The 11,132-nt window shown below is 40.6% G+C and overlaps 1 protein-coding gene across 1 annotated transcript; it reads left to right on the top strand.

Moving 5' to 3' along the window:
* Nucleotides 1-799: 799 nt before the first annotated feature.
* On the top strand, nucleotides 800-10,757 carry LOC122844779 (short transient receptor potential channel 2-like). Its single transcript, XM_044140539.1, has 13 exons — nucleotides 800-814; nucleotides 1,073-1,765; nucleotides 2,609-2,809; nucleotides 2,896-3,060; nucleotides 3,161-3,335; nucleotides 3,420-3,620; nucleotides 4,259-4,421; nucleotides 4,503-4,595; nucleotides 4,795-4,987; nucleotides 5,073-5,200; nucleotides 5,286-5,358; nucleotides 5,440-5,554; nucleotides 8,288-10,757. The coding sequence occupies exons 1-13, from the start codon at nucleotides 800-802 to the stop codon at nucleotides 9,163-9,165; spliced, it is 3,093 nt and encodes a 1,030-aa protein (XP_043996474.1). The 3' UTR covers nucleotides 9,166-10,757.
* Nucleotides 10,758-11,132: the final 375 nt, after the last annotated feature.

Below are 11,132 nucleotides of genomic sequence, written 5' to 3'. Positions count from 1 at the left end.
TGGCAAACTGAGGAACCTCAAATTTGCTTCATCTGTCTCCACGATGTTACCCTTGATTTGTCTCCAGGGTTTCTTGGTTTTGATTAGGCTCTTTTCCGAAACATTTGACTTTACAGTAGAGCTATGTTTTTACTGATGGAAGAGTCGACAAAGGCTGACTATGACCTCTGAAGGGAATTGGTTGCACCAGTTTTTTTTTTTCTTTTTAGGGACATCAGATTAAATGGGAACAAATTCACAATAAAATATGATGCATAGTAAGAAAAAAGTTTGCTTTTTCTCATCCCGTTTGACCTTTTATAAAGTGAACTGACTGTTGAGAAAACAGGCAGATTAATTATTGAATCTTTAACTGTGAGGTGCTTGTTTATCCAGGGTGCTTTGCGCTTCCTGATCCTCATCTGGGGAGCAACAATGACAGCCTCTTTAATTGTCCTGTGGTGCTGTTACTAATGGGGAGACCAGGGATAATTCCTGTTTGAAACAGTTTGCTTTCAGCCCAGCCAAGCATGAAACACTTTAACCAGGTTACATTTTAATTGGCCCTGGCCCCGGGGACATTCAGTTTTGTTATTGAGTTTATGGAAGATGATGAATCCATCTAGTCAGGCGGTAGCACATGATCGCCACAGTGTTCAGTTCGTTGATTGAAAGTGAACATACCAGTCTACTGGTATCTTTCACCTCCATCTCTGAAGCACATAACAGTTGTTGGATTTCTACTTCATGTCTCCAAAGACGGATCAGGCTTTCGCGTTAGGATCATAACGTTAAAGAGTGGATTGGTTTGTCTTCAAGAATGGAAAACCTCACGGTGAGTTCCTTCATATTTATGTGCTTTACAGAATGGGCAATCGCAAGGAGAAAAGGGTAGATTTCTGCTTTTTTTTTTTTGGTGCTGCAAATATGCTTTAATTTCGGTCTTGTTTTCCTTTTTAAGAAGCAGCATGTCAATCGATTCTATCTTTATCAAGACTAATCAGAAAACTTTGCTTCACTGGCATGAAATATTAGCTGTTGAAGTCACTGTTCATTTGTGACTAGATGGTAACTTGCTCGTATTGTTCCACAGCCAGAGCAATGGCGAGAGATCATGAACAAGAAGATGCGCTTCCCTCCGGAGCTCCTCAATGCCATTCAGGAGGGAAGAATCGAGCTGTTGTGTGGACTGCTGAAGACTGGGGATGGCATCATTCGCCAGCTGGATGAGTCGGAGGACCGCCAGTGGAGGGAGGCTCTCAACCTCTCCATCCGCCTGGGCAATGAGGATGCTATGGATGCCCTTCTGCAGGGAGTAAAGTTTGACTTCCGGCAGATTCACGAGGCTCTGCTGGTGGCTGTGGACACAAACCAGCCCAAGGTGGTGAAACGCCTGTTGGACCGCCTGGACCAGGAGAAAGGGAACAAGATGGACGTACGATCCTTCTCTCAAGCCATCTTCGACCGGTCCATTGACAACTCACAGTTTGCCCCTGGTGTCACACCTCTGACACTTGCCTGTCAGAAAGATCTTTATGAAATAGTCACCATGCTCACTCAGAAAGGGCATGGCATCCCATGGCCTCATAAGATATCCTGCGCCTGTCTGGAGTGTCGCAACGGCCGGCAGTACGACCTGCTGAAGTTCTCCTTGTCTCGCATCAACACCTACCGTGGCATCGCCAGCCGTGCCTATCTGTCCATCACCTCCAACGACGCCATGCTCAGCGCCTTCAGTCTCAGCAGAGAGCTCCGCAAGTTGTCCCAAAAAGAGCCCGAATTTAAGGTGCCCTCTTAAAGTTTTCCTCCTTTCTTTTTTTTTGGGGGGAGGGGGGTTGTCACACGTAAATGCATCACATCAGACAAATATAATCCTAGTAAATAAATAAACATTTTTGCAAATGAGTATTTTGTATACTGGGAGAAAAAATACTATCCAAATCACGATGGCTCTTTATGGAAACAGTAAGTACAGCGACAACAGCAGGAACTCGCAATCAGTCTGTAAGATCACTGTGGCAAAATTTTGTCCTAGTTGATTTTGGCATGTTAAACTCATGCTGAGGAATCTTCACTGGATTTAAGTCTGGACTTTGAATAAACCACCCTAAAACCTTCATTTTGGAGCATTCAGGATTGGACTTGAGATTGTGCTTTGGCCCTGCTGCATGTCCCAAGTAGGCTTGAGCTTATGGTCAGAAACTGATGGTTGCCCTTTGGTTCCAACGTTTTATAAATGGTTTCCCAACCCTTTCCAGACAGTTTGGTGCCTACATTTCTTCAGATCTGAACATCATGTTGTGCCTTTTAGTTTTGCCTACAGGTTGTAATTAAGTGGTTTCTTTGTTCAACATGTCTTTCAGTAATTAGGCCTGGGTGTGGCTTGTGGAATAAATGCAGCATGGTTAATTAATAATTTATCAAGGTTGACGACTCCTATTTCACATAGATCCCTCTCATCGTTTGAAAACTTACAAGATTAATATTTTTGTCTCTCATTCTCTCTTCATTTGAGCTAAAAAAAAATTGTGTCAAAGAAGCAAAACAAAAATACTACAAGCGGCAAATACTTCTTGCATATCACTGTTCGTCTCTGTTTAGTTGGAAAAACTAATTGTTTCTCCTGCAGCCTCAGTACCTGGGCCTGGAGGAACTCTGTCAGGAGTTTGCCGTGGAGTTACTGGGTATGTGCCGTAACCAGAGTGAAGTCACCACAATCCTGAACAGCTGTGGAGACGGCAACCAGGAGGCTTTGGAAGAGGAGGCCTTTGAGGAGGGAATCCCCAACCTGTCACGGCTGAGGCTTGCAGTCAACTACAACCAGAAGCAGGTGGGCAGATTGGGACATGGCTAGCTCCACGTGAAAAAAACCTCTTATTTACCTTAATAACTTTATTCTCTCTGTGTGTTTGCTAGTTTGTGGCCCATCCGATCTGTCAGCAGGTTCTTTCTTCCATCTGGTGCGGAAACCTGGCAGGGTGGAGAGGCAGCAGGACAGCCTGGAAGCTCCTTGTCTCTGTTGGGATCTTTCTAACCATGCCTTTTCTTTGCCTCGTCTACTGGATAGCCCCAAAGTCGAAGGTTGGATAAAAATCGCTACATGTCTTGCAAGAGTTTTAAGACTAGACGTGACAGATGTTATATGTGGTTTATGCTCAACCGTCCTCTTGTTTTTCTGCAGGCGGGAAAAATGGTTAGAATCCCTGTGATCAAGTTTCTGCTTCATTCTGCGTCGTACTTGTGGTTTCTCATCACGTTACTCGGAGAATCCATAACTATGGAGATGTATCGTGACAAGTTTGCATCCCGTCAGCAGAATATTCTGCACAGCTCATTCCACATGGTGTGGGTGGTTGGTAGGTCCAGTCTGTCAGGTTTAACAAAAACCAACACCTCCAGTCTACCTGGAACGTAAAAGGAATTCATCTTCTGTCACGCAGGATTCTTCTGGTATGAGTGTAAGGAAGTCTGGATTGAGGGCTTGCGAAGCTACTTCCTGGACTGGTGGAACTGCTTGGACATGATTGTGTTGAGCATGTACTTGGCATCCTTTGCCTTACGTGTGGTCGTCATGGTCAAAGGTCACATCCTGTGCCATGATCAGAGCAACAGTGATGAGTGCATCTACTTTACGCAGACTGGTGAGAAATTGGTGCCGAGTTACTCAGCTAAAGTGCTGTGGGAAAAAATATTTGAACTTGTAAAACTTTTTCACATTTTGGAACGTCACAACAAACCTCAATGCATTTAAAAATAAATAACATAATTGTACACAATTATGTTAAAAAGTATGAGCATGAGTCAGTAAGGTGTAGAACCACCTTTAAGTGTAATTATAGCTGGAAGTCTTTTGGCTTGTTTATCAGTTTTGCAAAGGTAGATAGTGAATGTTTTGCTAATTTTATCTCTTCAAAATAGCCCAGGCTCCATCAGATTAGTCGGGTAATAACTGGCTTTACCTTTGATGAAATTTTGCTTAAATTGTCTCTTATTTAATAATTAGGTGACTTCTAAAGGTAACTTCATGCATGCACTGGGTTTTAATAAGAAGTTTTAGAATAAAGAGAACCAAATACAAATAAAGGACATGCATTTCATTTGTTTTTGAAAAATGTTTAAAACGGCATAATCATCCTCTCATAATCATCTATGCCAGACGGATTACATAAAATCACAATAAGAACCACTGAAATACAATTGTAACGTCACGTTTTAAGGGTATAAATGCTTTTACCAGGCACCGTGAAACGATTCTAAAACGCTTTCGTTACACTATAAGGTCGTGACAACTGGCGCCAGGAGGACCCTCAGCTCATCTCCGAGGTGTTGTTTGCAGTAACCAGCATGTTGAGCTTCACCCGGTTAGCCTACATCCTGCCAGCCCACGAGTCCCTGGGAACGCTGCAGATCTCCATAGGGAAGATGATTGACGACATGATGAGGTGACGGCATTGCGACATCTGGATATTCACACAGCTTAGAGGGGAACTCCAATCACATGAACGGATGTTGCTCTTTCACAGATTCATGTTTATACTGATGATCATCGGGACGGCCTTCCTCTGCGGCATCAACAACGTCTACGTTCCTTACGTCATCTCTCCGCATCTTGGCAGGTGAGAACATTTACAGTTCAGGTTGATAAATACTGCAGGGCTATAGAAGCAGTGATGATATGAACACAGTAGCACGAGCCTGATTTGGAATGCATGCATTGTATCTGCTGCAGTTTTCTTGGAAACGTTTTCAAAGCCCTTTTTTTCCTCTCTCGTAAAATCAATCTCATTTTGATGATGCTTCGCAACTTCTCCGCAGGTTTAATGAGACCTTCAACTTCTTATTCTGGACCATGTTTGGTGTGGCCAACCAGGACTACGTGGACATGCCGCAGTTTGTTTTAGCGGAGTTTGTAGGAAGGATCCTGTACGGCATCTTCACCCTCGTTATCGTCATTGTCCTGCTCAACATGCTGATTGCCATGATTACAAACTCCTTTCAGAAGATTGAGGTACGGAGCAGCAGGTCTTTTGTGGCTGGGTTTCGTAGAAGATGAAGCTCAAAGATGGAATCTGAGATCCTTAGTGTGATTTCAGGACGATGCAGATGTGGAGTGGAAATTTGCCCGGTCTAAACTGTACCTCAGCTACTTCAGAGAGGGCCTCACCATGCCTGTGCCTTTCAATATCATCCCTTCTCCCAAAGCCGTGTTTTACATCCTGAGGTAAGCTCAAATCTTCCACAGCACTTTGCACGTTTTGTTTTGCTTTTAATGCTGTATTCTGTAATTTTCTGAAATTGTGTTCAAGGGGGGTTTTTAAACGTCTCTGCTGTTGCTGCAACTTTAACTCGGAGCAAAAATACCCTCCTATAGCCTCTATGGTAAGAGTGTGTTCAGTGCTCTTTGCTAATCACTTTCTGCGTTGCTTTAATGCATTAGACTAAATGTTTTCTCTGAAAAAGTCTAACGACAAAGGAACGGAGGACAACCTGCCTTACCGACAGCAGGTGATCAGAGCTCTGGTGCAGCGCTACATCGAGTCAGCTCGCAGGGAGTTTGAGGAGACCAAGAGGAAAGGTAACAAACTCATTATATAAACACAGTTAAGTTGCTATAATATGGTCTGTGAGACATTGAATAATACCAGTGTTTTACAGTATGAAAAGTAAAGTATCACACTGTCTGCAAGTTGCATATGTAACGACGATAAGTTGCACCTGCTGATTGGTTTAAGTAGAGAGGACTGTGCCAATTTGCTAATGTAATGTCTTAGAGACGCAAACGATAGGCGGAAGTCGCATAGTGCAATGTTTTTCATACATAAATCTCTGGTATGGTCGCTAGTTAATGAAAAAGCAAGCACTGTGATATAAAATAATCAAAGAAACTTGAAAAATAAACGGAAAGAAAATGAAACTGATGACGACAAAACGCATATCAGCGAGTAGAAATAATTAATCAATCAAACTTTATTTGTATAGCACATTTCAGCAGCAAGGCATTTCAAAGTGCTTTACATCAAATCAAACACAAAAATACAATGCAACATAGAATCAACAATAAAAACACAACATCAAGTCAGATTCCGTCAATAAATTTGCAATTGATTACGTTTCAAATACAACTCTAAACAAGTGGGTTTTTAGTTGAGATTTAAAGGAAGTCAGTGTTTCAGCTGTTTTACAGTTTTCTGGAAGTTTGTTCCAGATTTTTGGTGCATAGATGCTAAATGCCGCTTCTCCTCGTTTGGTTCTGGTTCTGGGGATGCAGAGCAGACCAGAACCAGAAGACCTGAGAAGTCTGGAAGGTTGATACAATAACAGCAGATCTTTAATGTATTGTGGTGCTAAACCATTCAGTGATTTATAAACTAACAACAGTATTTTAAACTCTATTCTTTGAGCTACAGGGAGCCAGTGGAGAGACTTTAAAACTGGTGTTATGTGCTCTATCTTCCTGGTTTTAGTGAGAACACGAGCAGCAGCATTCTGGATCAGCTGTAGCTGTTTGAGTGATTTGTATATATATATATATATATATATATATGTATATATATATATATATTTTAATATATATTTTCTTTTGCGTTTGGCATCATAGTTTATGATAGTTATTTACATTTTTGTGCTCAAAATCAAGAAATTGGGAAAAAAGTGTTAATTTAAAAAAAGAAAAAAAACACAAGGCTAATGCGATTCTGTCTGGGAGATCCAATCTCTGACCTAATCCTGACCAGCATTGTTTCCAACACCAGCATATTTATCTCAACAAAATATATCTCAATATGTCAGCAGAATACTTTATAATGGTGCCGTAGTTTCAACATGTTGTTCAGAATGAAGACTTTGTACTAAGCTAATGCTTCACATGTGGTAGGAGAAGTGAAAACACTGATGACCAATCAGACGGTAGCCGCAGTCAAACACAATACTGTGTATTTGGCATAGACTGAAAGGATAATTAGATGCCGTGTGCTATTTTTTATTTTCTTTTTTAAATTGGGAAGTAAAAGTGCTCACTTCATTTTCTGTTTTCCAATAAGCGATGACACATCAGTGAGGAAATTTAACTGCCATACTATTCAACCTATTTCGGTATGACCTTTTCGGTTAAGAAATATTTTCAGGTCAGATTGAGCTGAGAAGTCTTTGCTGTAGATTTTAATGAACTGATAATTAATTTAAGATATCAGCTAAGTTTCCCCTTCAACGCTCCATCCAGGAGACTATAAAGTATTGTTCCATAAATATAGTTTGTAATAAGGCAGACTGTTCCCATCCTCCTCAGCCTGGAGGAAGCAGTGTCCATGATTCCTCCAACTCCACAATTTTAATTCATCAAACCATCAAATAGTTTTGCACGTTAGCTCAGTTCACTGCATCCCATTTTTTAGGCCGGAGAACTATGAGCTTATTTAAGACGAATGTTAAAGCTTTAACACGCATTTGTGGATGCTCTGACAACCGTGTCCATTAACAAGGAAGTTATTCTGAGTCTGTGCGGGGATTTTAACTCAAGAAAATGTTCTGTTCTAATATGGTGACTCATGAGAGCCCAAAGATCACATCAGTTTTCTGCTTTATTTTGTGTGTAGAAATTAATTTGGATTCCCAGAATCCAGCAAGATGTTTAGTTCCAAGAAATCAACCAGTTCTGTGCCGTTTTGTAACTGGATTTTTCTGTTGTTGTTTTTAATTGTCTACACAATATCTCATAAAACGTTGAAACTTCCCGCCTGGAGCGTCTTTCGACTGTAAACAACTTCTCTAATAATGTTTATAACATTGCTGTGACCATCTTTAAAATAATTTATATCCTCCCAAAAACATGTTCTAAGTGTTTTTAGAGATTGCATTTGTACATCGTCAATCTGACAAAGATCTGACAACTTTGATTTGCCACATCACAATTTGATTTAAATTGCTTACTCATTATTTTAGGTTTTGAATAAAACTAAATTAAATGTTTCGTGGTTGGTGGATCCTGTAGATGAGGCTCGATTGCCATTTAAGCTGCTAAATGTTACTTTCATCACTTTCAGAATTTTCTTTTTTCTGAAACCTCCCAAAACAAATCTAGAGGTTTGAGACTGGAAAAGTATCAAACTTGTAAATTAAAGATGTGTTGGAACCTTGAAATCAAATCATGCTGATCAACAGAAACCATAATTTGTGATGATTACAGTGTGAAGCCTGCATAATCAAATATCCATAGTGTTAGCCTTTCCGATTAAAGGAGAGTTTCCAACTAAATGTAATTGCCGTTAGCAAACCTAATTACTGTGATGTGATTTGTGTTTTCGCCCCTTAGATATCGGTAACCGAATCACAGAGCTGAACAAGGCGGTCTCCAGGATGCATCTTGAAATGAAAGGGATCCAGCAGCTTCTGATGACTGATGGACACGCTCCAAACGACGCACTGACCAAGGACGGTTCTTCTGTGCTGGGGAAATACATCATCGGTGCCAAGAACAACTTCAGAGGTTTTAACAGCAGGCAAGATGACACAAGCACATCGCTTAAAGTGACAGTTCACCAGAAGGAGGAAGGGGCCGATGAAAGGAAGGCCGATTCAGAGGCGCGGCAGGACACAGATGCACAATTGGATCAGGTGGATGAAAGTGAGGAAGAAGAATTGGATAAGGCGGCAGACTGCGAGGTGGTGAAAATGGAAGAGGGACGAGTGAAAACAGAGCCTGGGGATTGGAAAGAAACTGGAAATACAGAGCTGGTAGAAGTAAGCAAAGGTGATGATGGAGTAAAAGAGGACTTCTCAGAAGGGACGGGTTTTGTTAAAGTGGAAGAAAAGGTGAAAGTTGAGAGCATACAGGGCAAGGAAGATAAAAGGGAAGGCGAGATCGACGCCAAGGTGACAGAAAATCTTGCAGAGATCAGACCTGAACACATAGAGAGCAGCGAACCTAGTTTTGAAACAACAGATGCGAAGAAAATGATAAACAAGTTCAATAACATGGAGCTGAAAGAAAAACCAGACGAGGCAGGATGGATGAAGGGAAAAAAGTATGGGGGTAATGCTGTGGAAAGATCTCCCGTAACCAAGGGGGACGAGAAAACCGGAAATAAGAAAGTGATTCAGTCTCCAACAGGGAGCAGCAGCTCCAACGACACCGGCTTTGGTTCACAGGAAGGGGAAGGATCGATTGACGGCACACCAGTAAAACCATGATGGGTCTCTGATAACTGGAAAATTTGAGAAGTTTAAAAAGAAAAATAGGCTCAGTAGATAAATATCACTGTACAAACAGATATTTTCAGCTGTAAGACTGCATATAGCCTACGTCTGTATAGACTAATGCATCAAAAAGTAACTTGAAGTGCAGCTATGCAAGGATTTAACACAGATAGACGTTTCAGGTTCACACAGAAAGCAAACAAATATCCTATTTAACATGAACACTTTATATTCTGGGCAGAAATGTTTTTATTTACAATACTATTGCTGAAAACTGCAATTGACTGAACATTATTTTTGAAATGTCTCTTCTTTTGTTAGCATTTCATAATTTCCCCACTACTTTCAAAGAGCCTCAGCATCTCAGCCGCTGAGGAAAGAAACCTGCTCTGGGCATTAAAGGAAGTCAAATCTGTTCAACATTCAACATATTTGTGGCGTCAGTGCATGATTTGATAAATCTCTAATTCCTGTACATTTGAGGTTAGATTTATATTGCTGGTAAATACCAAAACATTAACACTTTGAAACCCTAAAACTAATATAAGGAGTAGCTTCTTTTTATTATGACTACTTCTTACAAGCATTTAATTAAGATGCTGAGACTAGTCTGCTGATGACATCTGAACAGTAAGTTGTTTCTCCGCTATTAGGACATTTATCAGCGCGTACACAGGCTTGATTGATGGCAATAAGACCTTCCTCTTGGCTCTGATTGGCTGTTTGTCACATTGAGCATTTTTTCAGACGGCAATAGCAGCTCAGGGAAGAAGTGGAGGAGTTTGATCTTTTCTCAGATTATCTGTCTCATTATATAGTTTCCTGACATGGTGAGACTTAACAAATATGGACAAAAACACATTTTCGTAAACAATACAAACTGTGGCTTTAATAGCGACACATGTTACACTGTACGATTGAAGAAGCCAGGCTGTTTGAATTGTTGTTGTGGCAGAGAAATCAGTCCAACAGTGTATGGACAGCAAGACGGAGATTAACGCTGTTATTATCGGAACTGGACACTGGAAATGGAGAGAGGGGAAAGGAGACAGCAATGTTTTTTGCGCAAGTGTCTGGAGCCGCCTCTATAGTGTTTGCACACGCAGGCTGCAGTCACACATTGCCTACTTGAACTGATATTAGTAATCAGTCTCAGTTGGACTTCTGACGGATATTAAACTGAGCAAATTTCTCAAAAATGTTGAAGTCAGGATTCAATTCTCACCCACAAAACTGAAGAAAAATCCAACTAAATTTTGTTCTAATATTTGTTTGTTAGAACAAATTGTTGAAATGATTTTCAACTAGGCGCACTGAGTAAGTTTACTACTTTTTTTTTTTGTTATAACCAACAACCTTGTTGAATCTTACTACATGTAGCTTTTCTATTGTGAAGTCTGTTTACCTGCTGGATTAACAGTAACAGCAGATTAATGTTGCTTAAAGGTTGAAATGTAGCAGTCAGGCCAATAAAAGTCGTCACCATTTCAACTGTAAGATGGCATGATGTTTTATTTTTTTTTTGGCAAGACCATTCCATTAAAGATTCTCTGCTGGTCAAATATTTGAACATAATTGGTTTTAGGTTTTATTTTAAAACAAATGGAATTTGTTTATTCTCCCTTCACTGGGCTGTAACTTATTGGACGACTGTTTCTTTTTATTGAGTGGTTTTTTTCTGTAGTTTATGCAACAGTGTGAAAGATGCAGGTCCCTGCTTGTTTAGCACCGTTTTCCCCTCTGGGGCACGAACCAGCACACCAAGTCATTAATCTTTCACCTGCTGCGTCATTTGTCCCAGGACACATTTCGTTCTCCTTCACTGGAAAAACACTTGCGATATCACCTTATATTTTTGTTGGATAAGAAACATATTCTGCTTCCATTCGATTTGCTTCATGTCAGCCTCGGTTTAGTCAGTTCAAACCAACTCAAAATGGGCTTTGTGGTTTTATAATTAT

The sequence above is a fragment of the Gambusia affinis genome, linkage group LG15 (assembly GCF_019740435.1).
Source record: "Gambusia affinis linkage group LG15, SWU_Gaff_1.0, whole genome shotgun sequence".
Taxonomy (NCBI): Eukaryota; Metazoa; Chordata; class Actinopteri; order Cyprinodontiformes; family Poeciliidae; genus Gambusia; species Gambusia affinis.
Note: the sequence above shows the minus strand (reverse complement) of the source record. Positions and strands in the feature narration are given on the sequence as shown.